This window comes from Daucus carota, chromosome 4, assembly GCF_001625215.2.
Source record: "Daucus carota subsp. sativus chromosome 4, DH1 v3.0, whole genome shotgun sequence".
Classification (NCBI taxonomy): domain Eukaryota; kingdom Viridiplantae; phylum Streptophyta; class Magnoliopsida; order Apiales; family Apiaceae; genus Daucus; species Daucus carota.
Genome location: NC_030384.2, coordinates 31,338,311 through 31,356,492, shown reverse-complemented (window position 1 = coordinate 31,356,492; position 18,182 = coordinate 31,338,311). Strand labels below are relative to the sequence as shown.

At 35.4% G+C, this 18,182-nt stretch overlaps 2 protein-coding genes and 1 long non-coding RNA gene across 3 annotated transcripts; all 3 read right to left on the bottom strand.

Annotated features, from left to right (window-relative positions):
- Positions 1-1,558: 1,558 nt before the first annotated feature.
- On the bottom strand, positions 1,559-2,647 carry LOC108217582 (uncharacterized). Its single transcript, XR_010291368.1, has 2 exons — positions 2,540-2,647; positions 1,559-2,376 (listed from the first exon to the last, which is right to left on the bottom strand). It is a non-coding gene; the product is annotated as an uncharacterized LOC108217582 (long non-coding RNA).
- A 6,261-nt stretch (positions 2,648-8,908) lies between these two features.
- On the bottom strand, positions 8,909-12,522 carry LOC108217575 (uncharacterized). The gene is made up of 3 exons (XM_064092512.1): positions 12,481-12,522; positions 9,205-10,055; positions 8,909-9,111 (listed from the first exon to the last, which is right to left on the bottom strand). The coding sequence occupies exons 2-3, from the start codon at positions 10,039-10,041 to the stop codon at positions 9,079-9,081; spliced, it is 870 nt and encodes a 289-aa protein (XP_063948582.1). The 5' UTR covers positions 10,042-10,055; positions 12,481-12,522; the 3' UTR covers positions 8,909-9,078.
- Positions 12,523-14,840: 2,318 nt separating this feature from the next.
- On the bottom strand, positions 14,841-16,218 carry LOC108217221 (uncharacterized). The gene has a single exon (XM_017390063.2). It carries the CDS (start codon positions 16,216-16,218, stop codon positions 14,971-14,973), a length of 1,248 nt encoding a protein of 415 aa, XP_017245552.2. The 3' UTR covers positions 14,841-14,970.
- Positions 16,219-18,182: the final 1,964 nt, after the last annotated feature.

The window sequence follows — 18,182 nt, the reverse complement described above, 5'->3', positions numbered from 1 at the left end:
GTAGAACATTATTATGTTTGCTATAAGTTACTATCCTTTAATTATGATTTAGGATCAACTAGAAGTAGCGATGATTGAGATCGCATTGTATGTAAATTCTAGTACATATCCATATTTGATTGGATATATTAATGTTGTGATTATTGAGGATATACTGAGTTATAACAATGTGACAAAAATCATTTTGAATTAATATTTTTATATGAGATGGACCGGATTGATTAAGGAATGTGTTTGTTGAAAATGAACACTTTTATGTGTACTGTTGGTTATAAACTGTAACTGTTTTTTGAAATAATTTGTAGTCAAGTGAGAGATTTTCAGATTATGTTTAATAATCTAATAATGATGTGACATACAATTTAAAGATATATATAATTATATATTGGACTAATTAAGTGGTCTAAAATAAAGATACTAGAAAGCGTCTTATCTGATATGAGTTTTGTAATGTAATGTGTAATACTTAATAGTAATTCTTATTAGGATTATGAAGTCTGATATCACTATTATACATATAATACAATATATGGTTATGGTCTCAAGACTATAATCTCTACTCCTTTATTCTCGTCATTCGAGCGAGATACGGATAGATATAAATCATATATGAGAAAGATTATGTTTCACTATTTGGGTTAGTATATACAGCTATGAAATCAGATATACTTTCATTAGATAGCTTCACCATAACCTTGATAATATCCAATAAGATGCAAGATGCTCCCCGGTTATAAACATTTAGATCCGACACACGTATCTTCAACTATTTATAAATGTTTAATAATGACAATTTGTTAATTTTATATTGGTATATGTTTAATTTCATGCATATAAAAGCATCTCCAACAGATTAGCTATTTGATGTCCTAAGCTAAAATTTTGAGAAATATGGACAAAAATTCACTCCAGCAAGTCCTTACTCATTCCTTAAACTTTAGGATCCACTTTTCATTCCTCATAAATAGGTAATCCCTAACTCATTCCTCATTTATTTTTTAATGATTAAATATTCAACTTTCACTTTTTAGACACTTTTTCCCATATTTTTTTTATTATCTTTTTTGTGAAAGAATTTGAATTTAATACTATAATAATAATAGATAACACATATAGAAATTATTGTTGGAGTTGTCAATCAATAAAGGATCTCTATTTTTTAAAATTTGAATTGTTTATTATATATTTAAGGAATCTTGCAAAGATACTGCTGGAGATGCTTTAAGAACCGAATCATTGTAAAAGTTTGAATCTAGATTACATTCTACATAAAATTAAATATGGAATGTTTATACTATTTCTATATAAAAAAAATCGCGCTCAAAATGACATGTTAGGTATATATTCTCTCTTATCTCCCGAAATAATCGGAATAACAAATTATTCCGGCCCACTTATATAAGCTCCTATCAGCCCATCACCATCGCTTCCGAGCTAACATGTACTAGTATGCAACTGGGCTTGCAATCATTGTAATTGACATTTATTTTTGAGCCAGATATTGGTACAAACCCAGTTACACATCAGCTTAGCGAAATTAAACAAATATTTAAGAACGGAGGGAGTAATTAATTAAGTTCACTAATATGGAATAACCGTGCCACAACCCCTGCCAGTACAAAATCAAGGACAAGAATTTAACATACAAAGTGCCTGTGTATCTTAGTATGTAAGCACCTTATGAATCGAAATATACATGTCGAGATTATTTATAAGCGGTTGCCAAACCGGCACAAAGGCTTAGTATATTTTATTTTCTTTTGTAGCCAGGAGACTGTATTTCATACATGCATTTAACATGAAAACAAACTTTCCTGCCCCAAAGGCAGGAAGGATAACCCCAGTATTTTTGATCTTTTGCGACCCATTTCCAACCATTGAAAGGTATGTATCTGTCCGTAGAATACTTGTTTTCACAATGCAAGCACCTGGTTTCCACATTATTCAGGAGTTCCAACTTTAGACTATCCCAGGTCATTTCTTCCCTGAGATTCGCACAAGTAGGATGCAGGTCATGAGGGTTGCCGAGATGAGACTTGGTGAAGCACCGGTACCTGAACCCTAATATGTCTAATCCACATGCATCGCAGTAAGGAACATGTCCGCCAGCAGCAACCTTAGGTGGGCTTTCGTGATACTCGAAATCACAATCTTCTAAGAGAGGGTGTCGGAGAGTGTTCATTTGCTCTGCTGCAAAGCATTCTGGGTGAAGATAAAAATTGCAAAGTCCATCAACACACTTGAAACATATTTTGGACCCCGGCATCTTACAACCGTTACATCTGTAAGGCTCTGGAGCAACATGATCACGTAGTGTGTGTTTGTGGCTTCCGTGTACAAAATCACGCTCTACGACATAAGATTTCGCCATCTTCCCTAGAGCAAGAAATTGCAGACTTCGTTATAATCCAGAAAAACAAATGCCTATGATTAATTTGCATAAGTATCAATAAAATCTGAGTCATGTTCGCAATTTAAAATATAAATTGAATAATAAAACTTCAAGATTAATGAAAGTTCGAAGATAGAAAAAACTGACAGTAGCGGAAGAATTATGTAAGTTGCCTCTTTTTGCACTGTAAGCTGCTGGCCTATAACCGACTCATATGAAGCCTAGCTCTCGCTCCATGGGTTTATATAATACAGCTTCTGTATTTTTTTTAATAATTAATATGTTTAAAAGCAATCACTTCCACAGCTTTATCAACTACCAATGGTTATATATTCCATTGCAGCCTGAAAGACATTATATTCAAAGTAGAAACTGACAGTATTGGCTATTGAAGGGCGAGAGAGAATCAGACTATGGACCTGTTTGGCAATCAGAAGTCTGCTATGCTTCGGGCTTCTGCTTCTTTTGACCCGTTTGTGTAAAGAAGTAGCACTTTTAAGAAGCTGAGAATGACGGCTTCTCTCTCACAGCATCTGTTTCTTTTACAAACATTTTATTAACTTATTTACTTCTCACTTCTACTCGACTTCTTTACATTAAGCAAAAGTCATTTTTTTTAAGTTTGGCCAAACGGTCTCATAACTTACATGGCTACATCTACACGTGGGAATATATGCTGGTGGACTGGGGCGCACATGCCCTGTTATTAAGTGGTGTCCCAATAAATTTCTCTAAATATAAGCTGACGACGAAAATGCCCCTCTCGAGTTCTCGCGAGATCGTAATAATATTAATGACATTTTTATTTTGATAAGCCGATATATATTAATTGAATTTCATGGCTAACCACGATGTAGTACAAAAGTGCAGAGCACTAGCATACTATAACCACTGCCTTGAAGCCACTGCAAGCTTACATATACTAAAACAAAACAAAACCTACCCCATTAAAACTGATAAACGAATACTGAACAGTTACTCCAGAGTCTGAGAGTTTGAGTTGTACATCCTGACATAGGCGGATCTAGGATTCGAACTTTATAGATCCGAACTTTAGGCATGCAGGCATTAAGCACATTTTCAGAAAATACCTATATATTTTAAAGTTTTGTGGGATCACTTTTATAATTTCACAAAATTTCAAATTATGAAAAAATATAAAAAAAAATATTTAGGGGGGACACGTGTTCCCCGTGCCCCTTCCTAAATCATCCTGAGAAGTCGACGTACTAGGAAGGCCTGTAGTTCCGAGCTAAATCGAACCAAGAACTTCCTGAGAGAGAACATTTTTTATTAACACTCCCGGAGAGATTTCTTCCTCTAAATTGGTATGCATTTTGCCAAAAGCATTACTGGACATGATGAGCGAGCCCTTTTCCAGAATGCTGTTCAATCGATAATACAGAAAGTCCTCCGACTCTATGGCTACAAACCAGCCATACTTTTATGGGATAATTAATTCAAACGTCCTTGAACTATAGGCTGTTTATTGTCTAGATCCCTATCATATTTTTCTCAATATGCTTACGTGGCAGATAAAAAAACTAAAATTAAAAAAATAAATAAATTCTGAGCTGTAATCTACACTTTACAATCGCTAAGCTCCCGTATTGCTCCCTGGATCGCTAAGCTGAGATTTCCACCTCCACATCACGAAAACATGGCAATACCAGAGGAACCCACAATAAAGCCCTACACTCTCCCACACACTCTCACCGCTCACAAGCGCGCCATCTCCGCCGTCAAATTCTCCAACGACGGCGCCCTTCTCGACACCTCGTCCGCCGACAAAACCGTGGTCCCCACACACCAGAGCCATAATCCAAGACTTCTCCGGCCATGACCTCAGCATCTCCGATCTCGCCTACTCCCCCGACAATCGCTTCCTCCCACCTGCTCCAACGACAAGACCATCTGCTTTTGGGATCTCAACGCAGCTACCCCTATCAAAACCCTAACTTAGCGATTGTAAAGTGTGAATGTTTTATTTTTAACTTAAATTGAAATTGGTTTTAGAAGATTACAGCTCAGATTTTAATTTTTTAATTTTATTTTTTTTTTATCTGCCACGTAAGCATTGACTAACGTCTGTTAGTTGATTTTTAACGGAAGGATGCGAATCAGAAAAGTTTGAAAGTTTAAGGATCGTAATATTGAGAAAAATAGGATAAGGACCTAGACAATAAACAGTCTATAGTTCAAAGACGTTTGAATTAATTATCCCTACCTTTATTAATTGCTAGCTGCCGCCATTGACTCCAAACCTCCAGTCATCCAACCATCCAAGTGATGGCAATCTTGTTGGCCTCAGCCCACTGGACTGGAACCCATTTATGGGCCTAAGGACATGTAGTCCAAATGACACACGAGTATTAGATAAGTAGTACTCCACCCGTCCCACCAGGTTCTTTACGTTATTTTTTGGCACGCATTTTAAGACTCCTATAAAGTATATTTACATTATATATTTATTTTTAAAAAAAATCCTGAAAAAAAGTTTGACGTTTAAACTTTTATTAAAAAAAGGAAAAATTAAAAAAAACATTATTGAACTTTACTTTATAAGAACCTCAAAATGCGTACAAACAGTGAACGTAAACATCCTGCTGGGACGGAGGGAGTATAAATAGAGAACATGTATCCCAACAAAGGGGTCGGAAGATTAGAGATTGTAACTAATTACAGATACTTACAAATCTCTTATAGCTCAGGCCTCTCTTCGCTAGCAAGTCAGTTATCAGTATTGAGTTCCCTCGGGACAAAATGAAGTGCAAAAGAATGGAAGGGCAGATTAAATACTCCCTTAAAAGTACTACTAATAGAAGGATGATGAGGTAAACCCGCGTAAACTTGTTCAATTGCCTCTTTAGAGTCAGAGCATACAACTACTCGCGCATTTAATAAAAATCTGCCCTGAAGCAGACGTATAGCAAATAAAATCGCTTCAATTTCAGCCTCAAGAGATGAAGCAACCTTTATTGGCCTGAAAATACACACCTTAAGCCCGAGTTTGATTTAATACTCCCTCCTTTACCTGCCAACGGTCCTTTGTAGCCTACTGAACTCCTACTCCAAGCGCCATCTACTGCACAAACTATATTAAAAGTTTGCATTCGCCGATTCCAAAAGTCCTTGAAATTCTTATGGGCGTATTGAGCAATAATGCCTACAGGGTTTACTTTCACAGAGAGTTATTAGCAAATGAAATTAAGTTAGAGACCTTCCCCCACTCTTCCACTCGTTGTGAAACAGGAAGCAAATAATTTCATTGGAAATTCTAGAATTCTGAAAACAAATTCATTCCTGGACAGCCAAATAGTCCAGATGGCAGCAGCTATAATCAACTCCCATATTTTTGAGATGGCACCTTGATTAAATAGAGATAACAACCTTTCAAATGAGAAGTTTATCAGCCTATGCATCTTATTAGTAATCCCCCACCATTGAGCAATATGATTCCACAGGAAAGCTGCCGGAGAGCAATTTCAGAACAGATGGACTATTGTTTCTTCATCCTTACAGCACCAAGTACACTTAGGGGTGGCTCGGGTAACGGTCGTGTTCGTGTCAGCAATCGGGTCGATTTCGGGTCAAGCTAAATCCACTCAAAATTAAAATAAACTTAAAATTGAAGTTGATACAAATGAAATTCTAATTTCAGGTCATTTCGGGTTCATCGGGTGATTTTCGGGTATTGTATCAATAAATCGGGTTGCGGGTTGGGTCGGGTTCGGGTCGTGTGTGATATTGCCACCCCTGGGTGCACTGAGGCGATATACTGGAAATTCGGATACTCAGGAATTTTTTAGTTGGTAAAATGCCTCTTTGTAACTTCCACAGAAAAACATTAACTTTAGGCGGAACTTTAATTTTCCAAAGCTTGGACCAAAAAATTGATGAATGAGGCCCTTCTGGCTCAGAAATAAGCAACTTCCAGCAGGCCTTAGTAGAGAAGACGGACCTGCAGGGTAAGCATTCTAAGCTATATAAACCTTGAGTGAAAGAAAATGATCGGATTAACTTTTTTAGGCTATCAGCCTATTCCTGCTCTCTGTCCAGCAACCTACGACTCCATAACTGATCTGAATACTTTATGTCTAGCCATTTATTCCGCACTTCAGCTATAGTTTCGTGCTTACACAAAGATAAAATATATAAACTTGAAAAAGACTTTGACAGTGGCTCGTCTCTAATCCAATAATCTTCCCAAAAAACACTATATTACCGTTTCTCACCCTCCATTTAAAGCTACTACTCTGCAAAAGGTTATTAGTACTGACATTTGAAGATAGATTGACAAACTCAGACACCATCGGAGACAAAGTATTAAGACCAGAAAGACTTTCCATTGTAATTAAATTGCATGCCATATCTCTGGGATAGTAACTAGTTCCAGTTAGATTTCCGTTGAGAGTAGCAGCGCCATAACCATTTTGCCAGTAAAGATAAATTTCTGATTTTAAACGGCACTAGACCAAAGCCACCCTCCTCTTTATAAGGTTTGCATACCAAGTTCCACTTCAACAAATGCATTTTCTTAGCCTGACCTTGTGAATATTTCCAGAAAAAAGCTCTCCTCATTTGCTCCAATTGCATGAGAACTGAAGCCAGGATAAGAAACAAACTAAATTAATATACCGGCATTGAATCTATCACTGATTTTAACAGAACTAATCTGCCTGCAGTTGAGATATCAGCAGGGTCCCATTTTTAATCTGGACTTCACCTTTTGTAGAAGCGGGTTCCAAATTCCAATAGTTTATAACATATGTACGGATGTTTTCGAATATATAAATTTGTTTTAATAATTTATATGATATATTTATACTTTTTAAAATATATTTATATTAATATATAATATATTAAATTACAATAATGATTATTTCATTAATTATCTTTTTAGTACTTTAAATGTTGATTTATATATGATTAAAGTTAAGATTTTTATTTTGCCAAAAATAGAAAGATTTAGAGATGATTTAATAATTATATAGCAGAAAATATAAAGTAGTTATGGATTGATAACAAGTGCGGTACAATGACAAAACCTACTTTTGAATTTTACAAAACCTCCTTATATTTTGTTTCAAATATAAAAAATTACTAAGTATATTATTTTTAATTACAAAATCTACCTCTAATTGATTTAGAATAACATAAAGAACGTACTGCCTACCGCGAGAGAGGGAGTATACATCTTATAATTTTATACTCATTCTGTCTCTTGATAATTTTCATGTTTGTTTTTATTACGTTTGTCATTAACACACATTTTTCATCGTTATATCTTTAATTTTATATTAATATTAAATATTAAAATTTCATCACAATAATAGACTCGTGAATGCATAAAATGAAAATAGAAGACGCCGGTAAAAATTTTGAGTGGGATGTTTCTGCAACTAACCTCTAAATATAATTGAGGTCGAAGATGGCAGTCAAGTGGTTTATTTAAGTTTTTTCTCAGCCCTACTATACTGTACCTCGGTTCAGTTGTAATCGGCTCAGTTTCGGTTACAAAATCGATAAATATAAGAATGAAAAATAATATACAAACGAGACAAATTGGTGTGCATAATCTAGACACAATAATAAATACTCCCTCCGTCCCACAATACATGTCCCTTTGACTTTTTGCACGTAATTTGATGTGCAAATAAAACATACTTCTATACATTATTCAAGTATGAACATAATAGATCTGTCAGGGGCTCAAGCAACAAGTCTAAACAAGTTTTGTATGATATTCAGAGCATAATTAAAACATGATGATGCTTTGCTGCTTGATGGGAACCAGCCAACCAAATTAAACAAAGTGGACACATCAAGACTCATTCAATAGAATAGATTTTTTGCACCATTTTTTTTTTTTGATAAATTTTTTGCACCATTTTTCATCGACATGAACTTAACTTATTGTAAAAATAGTTTTCAATTGACCCACATTAGTGCGGCTATAGAACTACACTTATTAAGATGGAAGTAAAACATAGAGAAGGCACAGGCTACATTCCTGCCATTCTGGGAAGGTGCAATGCCAACTCGGAGGCAACTCTTCATAAATACCAGGGCTACTCTTTTCGGCCTTTCACTAGGAAATATCACCTACTTTATTCCAACACATGAAAAATAAACTTATAATATGTATTATATATATTATTTTTAAATTCAAATACTGTATATTATATATATTATATTTATTTATTTAAATAATAGATTCGGTTTTTCTCGGTTCGGTTTTAACCCGGAACTGAACTAATAACATCAGTTCAGTTTTTTATTTTTCAATTTCGGTTTCAGATCTGTTTTTTTGGGCTTTTTCAGGTTTTTTTTCGATTTTTTGCTCGGCCCTACTATACTGTACCCAACTCATAACAATAGTTGGAATTACGTACCGATACGAACTGCTTTCTGGTCAGTTAAAATTCAATGAAGCTTTTATTATGTTCCCAAACAAAAATTTGGATTAGTTAAGAGAGAAATTTGCATACAACTTTCCCACAGCATTCGGTGACGTATTAAAAAGCACACTCCATAGTGTCAATAGCAAATATTACAACGTAGAAGCTGAGTTTAAACAACACTGAATTTTTCGTCCCAAAAAAAAAAACAACTGAATTTAGAAAGTAAATTGAGAAACAGAAAACACTAGCACCCCCAGCAACTTTTCACTTGATCATCTTCAATTACCTCCGGGAACCACGAAGCTTCTTCTCCACCTGATTATATTGATCGAGTCAGATATGTTTTCGACAAAAAGGACAGAATTACCTGATTTCTAAAGAAACAATTATGGGATAAATGGTTATTACCTTATCAGCTCCAGCTTCAAGGAGACAAGAAAGTAAGCAGCTCAATAAAGGAGATCCCACAAAGGCTGAAATCATGAGATCCAATCCCGCAACTGCAACAGGCAAGGCCAAACCAGCTACATCTCTAGCAGATTTTTCCAGTTTCGATCTGTTGAGATCTAAGAAATAAGTATTCTGGTCGTAAGTACTACCTGGATGGTGATTAACAATTTGGTTCAAGAAATTATTATTGAGCTTTGCTCTGAGGCATGCAACATGGCATTCGAATTTTGTTGATCTTCCCTGGGCTGTATAAGTGTACTTGTAAGCCCAGCCAAAATTACGAATTATTGTGTCTTTTTGCCTGCAGATAAAGCACCGCCCACCCCCAACTGACAAGGACATTTGACACTCAAGATCTAGACTTATAGCAACTCGACGATCACCAGAAGTCTTCAGAAGATGGACCATTTGTTTCTTGTGAAAGTTAATAGTATCATCTGATACAGATTTTGTCAAGTTAACAAGACAAAATGGATGGATGTGTATATCATTAGTGCTAACATATACAGCCCCCTGTATACTTTTGTAACAGGCCACACACTTCTGTGAGTTCTGTCCTGCTGTCCCCTGCCCTTGAGAGAAACTGAAAATAACATCAGGGTAAAATGAGTGTTGTAGAGTTGCCTGAGGTCGAATACAGATCTCGTGAAAACAGTCACTGCAGCCATTGCACTGGAAACGCGTTCCTGCTCCGAAAATTGAATCCAGGCATATGTTACATTTGCGCAGCAAGATATCTCCGGATTGCACCAGATCCTGAATGGAATGAGCGCAATTACCAGTTTGCCTTGACATATTAACAAATTCCCCTGCATGTAAATGATGGAGAAACCAATTAATTATTTAATCACTGTGCAGGGAAATACAATGGTCATGAACATCACTTTACACAGCCCCACAAGAAAGCAACTCTACCCATAAAAGCCAGTAGTATCCCACTCCTCCAACCAAAACACAAGGGATTTTCCAATGTCTGGCCTATAGTTGATGTATTATAATGTTGATGTATTAATATAATGTGATAATCCAAGTGCACGTACGCATGTGTCTGTCTAGTGTTCTGTTCAAATCACTTCCTTATATATATAAAATTAATTCAACTACTTACTAGTCAAAGAATCTGGGATATATTCTTTTTAGAACTTTTTCTTTTAGGTCCCCCAAAGATCATATAAATGGCAAAAAAAAACATTACTAATTCATGTCAAAAGGCCGAAACATGTAAAAGATGAAGGGAACAACAGATTGAGTTATTGTGAGGGGGGAGCGCCGGAGAGCCGGAGAGAGAGGGGGGGAGGGAGGGAGGGAGAGAGAGAGAAGGGAGGGAGGGGGAGAGAGAGAGAGAGAGAGAAAAGGGGGAGGGAGGGAGAGCGAGAGCGCGAGAGAGAGAGGGGGGGGCGGGGGAGGGCGGGAGGGGGAGAGAGAGAGAGAGAGCGAGAGCGCGCGAGAGAGAGAGCGAGAGAGAGAGAGAGAGAGAAGGGGGAGGGAGGGAGAGAGAGAGTCAGAGAGAGCCTTTTTCAAGATCAATTGATAGGGAGGAAGAGCCGGTGGCGGAACCAGGATTAAAAATCAGGGGGGGCTGAAAAATATTTCGTCATCCATACTTGCATAAATAACTTTCTCAATATATATCATCATACTATCATTCATTCATGCATCTTCCATCCTATCACGCTGATAAGTCTTGATTGCTTTCATAGCAAAAAAATTCTCTCAACAGTAGCAATGACAACGAGTAAAACCAAAACTAACTGAACCAGAAGATAAACTAAGGGATAAGCAGTGTGTCTGTGTGTTTTAACCATCATGACAGAAAGATTTCCTATATTTTGAAGTCCAGATTAATCTCCGCTCTCACATCATAGATAAAATTGTGTAACTGATTTGACAACAACTCCAGGTCTAGTAAAGAGAAATCCTTTGGATAAAATTGTGCAAGGCATACCAGATTTAAGTTATTGAAACTTGAAAATTAATTTCTAGGATTCAAAGAGCCAATACAAAGTAGTAGCTCTATGTTTCCCTCTGTAAAATGGTTATCCATCTTTTGGAAAATAAGATCAATAACCTTTTAAATAAAAAGGTTAGTAAACAAGTTCTATAGCAGTGAACATCTTCTAAAAATGTCTTTCACTCTTCCTCTCTTAATAGCTGCAATTTAATTTTCATACTTCGAACCATTGTCATAGTATTTATAATATTCTGGGTGCTTTGTTGTAAAGATTATGACAAATCATTAGTAATTGCCAAGATAACTTTCATCAAAAGATTTCCACCGAATTAGGGTAGTGCCAATGTGTGCGTATGACTTATGAGATCATGTCCAAAAGTTTTTTCGTATGGGCTCTTTAGCCAAAATTTGAAGAATATGGAGATGAAATGAACTCCAACAAGCTCCCAGCACCTCTTCAAAAACTTAGGTGCTCTATTTGCTTCCTCAACAATGAGGAGCACACTTTCCCTCTTAACTATATTTTATATTATTTTTCTAATGTACAAAGTACTCAACATACATCATACAATATTTTGCATGATCTAGTTGCTCTGAGTGTCCCTCTCAATGACATTTATAATTCAACGGGACTAATAAAATTATATTGATATCACAAATCCAGCGGGGGCTGGAAAAAAAATATACACTGTTTTTTTGACGTTAGGGGGGGCTCTAGCATCCCCTAGCCCCCCTCTGGTTCCGCCACTGGGAAGAGCCCTTGTTGTTCCATTGACCGAGAGGGAGAGCTCTTCCTTTCGGGTGTTACTAACCCGGGCGTATGAACTAGCACCAAATCACATCAAACAGCGAATTATACATGAAAGACAATTATATGATGCAGATTCGGATGCACACAATTAAGAAATACACACTGGATGTTTCTAAATTGTAGAGTAACCGATCACATATATATACGCTTAATCACCTTCAAAACTACCCATAACTGCAGAATTAAGACAATTTTTCTGGTAGTTCTCATAATTCATATCTGCACGCAGATGCACTACTTAACCCATCACGTATGTACATGAAATTATAACCACTGATTTCTAACTAGAGATCAACTCACAAGGTTTACATGCATGTAAAAAAATATATTAATAATATACCACTAATCAGTTCAAGTACTGATATCTAGCTAGAGATTACTAAGTGAAAACAAGACAACAGAAAGGCAGACAGATGAAGAAAATGATAGAAACACAAGGGAGGAAGAAACAAAGAACTGGTAAAGTTCTTACAGATTTTTAAGGAAACTCTCCAAATCTCAATTGTTTTAGTTCTATCTGTCCTCCTTGTTGAGTTGTTGGTCATGTATATGACAGTATATATACACACTGCACATGGCATACACGTACCGACCCTTGTGAATATTAAAATGCTTAATGTTTTCCGTCACCAACCACTCTTAATTGTTGTTAGCAGAATTTAGTTAATTTTGACCCCAAAGTTTAATATTATGGACCGCATCATTATATAATTTAATTTTTAATATAAATAAACAGTTAAATATAAATTTTAACATAGAAAAAGTTTACCTCTAGACTGTTAATAAATTTTAGATTGTAATGTATAAATTTTAATTTAGAAAAAAGGGAGGAGCTAGTATTAATAATAAACATACACCATCTTCTATGCATGTCCACTCGCATTTGTCATCTCATTAAAATTGTGTCTCTGAAGCGAAAGTAAGAATGAAACAAAATTAAGACAAAATTTATGGGGGGAAATATAATATAAAGAAAAAAAATAGTGAATATTAATGGTGATGGTCAAGAATCCCCTAAAGAATTGAAGAAAATTCTTGTCCGTACCAATTATAAATGTGAAATATTATTGGGCTGTTATTAAAATTTTGCGAAAAGATTCATCAGTTTCAATTTTTATATTATGAATTTAAATAATATTGTTGATATTATATAAATCAGATATTCTTTTATCAATTAATTTTTTTCCATAAGGTAAACATTTTGGACGAAAATACACTACCGGTTATGGGAAATATGAGCAGGAAGGAAATGAAGCCTTTAAACATTCTTTTCAGAAATAATGAAATGGCGTTCTAATTTATATTGTTCGGAGAGTGTTTATGGAACTAGTGAGTTAAAATATAATTTTCTAAAATAAGACATAAATTTTGCTTCATCAGGCGATCTCAAATTGATTCTTTTTTTTTTTTTTTGAAAGAATCTCAAATTGATTCTTATTATGTAATCTGTTTATATGGTGTCGCCCGTTGGTTTGATTTTCGCTTATTAAAATATTATAGTTTTTAAGTTTAGTTATTGAAGAAAAACGTGATTCTTCTTTACATATTTCATTTTTATATTTATCGACAAGAATTAGATTTTTGGAAGCTCCCGCTTATATATACATGCAAGTAAATTCCGTCCTAGGGGTGAGCAAAACCGAACCGGAACCGAAAAACCGAACCGAACCGTGTAAATTCGGTTCGGTTCGGTCCTAATTTTTTGAAAATTCGGTCCATTCGGTCCGGACCGAATAGACCGAAATAAAGTTCGGTCCGGTCCGGTCCGTAAAAAATATTTCGGTCCGGACCGAATAGACCGAAATATATATGATTTTAATTAATATTTATATTATATATCTTATATGTTATAATTATAATATCTAATTTGTAAATTTAATTATATCTATGTTTAATGAATTGGGGGTGATTAATTAATATGAAAATTTTAAAATAAAAGATGAATTTTAGTTTTATTTATAATATAATTTTTTATTTTAAAAATAATTTCGGTTCTTTCGGTCCGGACCGGACCGAACCGAATTATTTTGGTTCGGTCCGGTCCGGTCCATTATAAAACTTCGGTCCGGTTCGGTCCGAAAAAAATTAAAACTTCGGTCCTCGGTCTATTCGGTTCGGTCCGGTTTTGGACCGGACCGACCGAATGCTCACCCCTACTCCGTCCCATTGGATTGTATACTCCCTCCGTCCATTGGATTGTATACAGTTTCTTTTTTTGGACGTTCCATCAATTATATACATATCAAAATAGTAAAAATTTATAATATAAAAATTCAACTACACCCACTATTTTCTTATTTTTTTTCTTAACTTTCGTGCCACTCCCCGTACGTATATTACTCAATGGAGACGGAGGGAGTAACATATAAAACATTTTTCACAGATTTCAACCAAATTTGATCCATGGTATCAAATCCACGGTGGTTAATTCATGAAGAACAAGTCAATAACTCGGGCAACGACTGATGTGATGTATCATGGCGTGTTTAGCTGGCTACTCTAGTAGAGAGATACAGATACATGGATATTAATGGAAGCATGGCTATATTACAACGGACCAATTATTTGGCTATAACTCGGGCAACGACTGATGTGATGCATGGCCATTTCCTCCTTTTACGTCAAATCAGTCTGTCCAAGTGTAGAAACAGGGCAAGCTGAATTATTTGGCCAAACTCGTCCAATGCATGTGCCCGCTTGCCACATTTTGTGGGCCTTTCTTTGCCATATTATATTATTGTTTAAGTTAACGTATTATAATTTTAATTTATAAAATAATATTTAAATTGTAATTACTTAAATTAAAATGATTAATTCTTAAGAAAATTAATATTAAAATAAAATACATTCAACTGAATTAAAAACAATAAATTAAAAACATTACACAAGGAAACAAACAATTAAAAATAGTACAATAAGAAACTAACGACTATTATGGAACTGCGAGATGTGCTCAACCAAGTCATTTTGTAGCTGACGATGTGTCCGTTTTATCACGCATTTGTAACGTATTTTGGATATACCTTTCATACGGGATAAAGGGTTCTTCACCTAAATTTGGTTGAGATAAACCATTTGTTGCATCATCATAAATTGGTAAAGGACCAAATTGCGTGGCATAAGTGTCTCTCTCGTCTTCAACAATCATATTATGCATTATAATGCATGCTCTCATAATTTTTCCAAGATCTGCTTTGTCCCAAAAACGTGCAGGACCACTCACAATTGCGAAACGAGACTGTAACACACCAAAAGCTCGTTCGACGTCTTTTCGCTGGCTTTCTTGATATTTTGAAAATAATTTTCTTTTCTCACTTTGAGGACGTGGTATCGTTTTAACGAATGTTGCCCATTCAGGATATATTCCATCTGTTAAGTAGTATCCCATGTTATAAGTGTTTCCGTTGATGAAATAATTTACCTCTGGAGCACGACCTTCTAGCACATCATCAAATACTGGCGACCGTTCTAAGACATTTATGTCATTATTTGATCCAGCAACTCCAAAAAATGCATGCCATATCCACAGATCAGATGAAGCAACCGCTTCCAGTATAATTGTTGCAACTCCTTTGTGACCACTCATAAACATTCCCTTCCAGGCTTTAGGACAATTTTTCCATTGCCAGTGCATGCAATCTATACTGCCCATCATACCAGGAAAGCCGCGAGCCTCACCCATCTGTAATAGCCGTTGAACATCACTGGAGTTTGGCTTTCGCAAGTATTCACTTTCAAATATCATGATGATATTTGAGACAAATTTTTTTAAGCACTCAACTGCAGTACTCTCTCCAATACGAACGTAGTCATCAACAGCGTCAGCGGATATTCCATATGCTAACATACGCATTGCGGCAGTACATTTCTGTAAGGGTGATAAACCTTTTCTTCCCACAGCATCGACCCTTTGTTGAAAGTATGGATCGAAATTTGACATTGCATTCACAATACGTAGAAAAACATGCCTTCCCATACGAAATCTTCGTCGGAATGTTTCTTCAGGATATACCGGATTTGCTGAAAAGTAATCATTCTCCAGACGTTGATGCCCTGCTTCACGGTTTCTGAATATACTTTTTCGAGGCACGGATCTTGAGCTTTGACCATAAATTTCATGATAGAGTTCGAGACGACGATTATCTTCAGTATCGTCGAAGCAAAACTCATCAATAAAGTCTTCAGTTAAATTTTCTAGTGTTTGATCCATATGAAAGTGATTTCAAAGATCTGAGAAAGGTAGTTTATATAGAAGGGAAAAAAGAGAATTTATTCTAACGGCTATATTACAACGGCTGGATTACAAACAAATAAAAACAAACACTAGATTACAACGGCTAGATTACAAACAAATAAAAACAAACACTAGCTTCCAACGGCTAGATTACAAACAAATAAAAACACATACTAGATTCCAACAACTAGATTACAAACATGCACTTATTAAGAGTTTATCTTCAACCCATTTCCACTGTCCGGTACTTTCTCGAATATCTTCGATTTCCTCGTAATCATCATTAAGATCAATAAATTTTGCATTATTAAATGCAGGCACTTGTGAATGTGGGGAATTTTGAGTAGGTGATTGTTGGGTTTCAAATTGTGGGTTTGAAAATGGAGGAAATGGAAATTGATATGGAGAATTTTGAGGATACGGGAAAGGAAATTGAGAATTTATGGATTGTGGAAATTGATATTGAGAATTCGGGGTTTGAGAATTGAAATTAAAATTTTGTGTGTTTGGGAAAAAAGGATTTGGATATGGATATGGAAATTGAGGGTTTGAATTTTGAGAATTTGTAGGAGGAGTGTTGTTTGGATTCATCTTTTGATCTAATTTTTTGGAGAAATAGAGAGTATGAATCATAAGAGTGTGAATTTATATTTATAGGGGGTACAAATATTACCGTTACTAATATTAACGTTACAAAATATTAACGTTACAAAATATTAACGTTAGGCTGCTTTTATAAACGTTTATAGTCCTGTCATGTACATATGAACTTTGTTCAGTTTTGACAAAAATATATTAATAAAATATTAAAAAGCGTGCAAATGGCCGTGGCCAGTACAGAGGTCACGCCCTGTTTTATTTCTTTTGGTCCAATGATGTGTCAGATGAATACTTGGAGCCCGGGACCATTTTGAGTGTCCCAAGACACTAAATGGCCACCACTGCAGCTGCTCTTAGCTCCTCCTTATCTTCAAATCGTTTTCCGTCAGAAGTTCAGAGTCGGTGTTCTGAAAATACCGTACATGTAGAGACGGAGCTATTACAGAGCCTACCTGGGCCCAGGGTCATTTTCAAAAAAATATATTAATACTTATATATATTACTGTATGTATTATGTAAGTATAGCTCAAGCACAAAGTCATTTAAGTCCAACTCATTAATATAATCAAAACAAAATAGATTAAACACAAAATAAAATGTAGAGTAATACAGAAGTAGGTGATTAGCTACTTTCCTGATATATAATCAATAATTTATGAATTTGATGATACGGGTGATCGGCACGTTAAAATTCGCTAGTGACTTGTCAAGCCCACCCCAGTCCAAATTTATGGTTCCGTCTTTGCGTACATGTGCGTAGTAAATCACACAACTTATGATTTACAAAAAATTCAATACCAGTAAATAGCCGGGTAACCGAGCCGAGTCGAACATTGTCACTTGTCAGGCTCCAGCTCGATTGAAAAGTTTGGGATTTAAACTCGAGCTCGAGCTCGAGTTCGATCGAACCTTAAATTTTAAGCTCGAAACTCGGCTCATGAAAGTTCAATAGGCTCGAGTTCGGCTCAAAATCTCGAATAATTTCACCAAATATTAACAAAAACTCGAAACAGAAGAAGTTGACTTCTCCTATTCTTGACATGTTTGTATAAATAACTAAAAATATTATTAAAAAATTCGAATGTTGACTTTTTTGTTAGAGTTTTACTTTTTTTCCCAAACATGTTTATAATCTAAAATTTTAACTTATTTCATATTTCAATTCTATTTCTTTGCGCTATGTAAGAAATAACTTCTTCTAAGGTAAACCATACGGTCCCTGTATAAATATATATATTTCTTTTTAGATATTCCATTTATTATAGGAGACCGTTTGTAAATATGCATTTCATTTCAAATGGCAGAATTTGAGTTGTCATTTCAAATTTCCTTATTTGTAT

Bases quoted from the DNA above. Each gene is read 5' to 3' on its own strand.
- LOC108217575 (XM_064092512.1), bottom strand. From the start codon at position 10,041: ATGTCAAGGCAAACTGGTAATTGCGCTCATTCCATTCAGGATCTGGTG. The intron at 9,112-9,204 runs GTAATAACCATT...CAATATAATCAG, and splicing joins TTGAAGCTGGAGCTGATAAG to GTGGAGAAGAAGCTTCGTGG.
- LOC108217221 (XM_017390063.2), bottom strand. From the start codon at position 16,218: ATGGATCAAACACTAGAAAATTTAACTGAAGACTTTATTGATGAGTTT.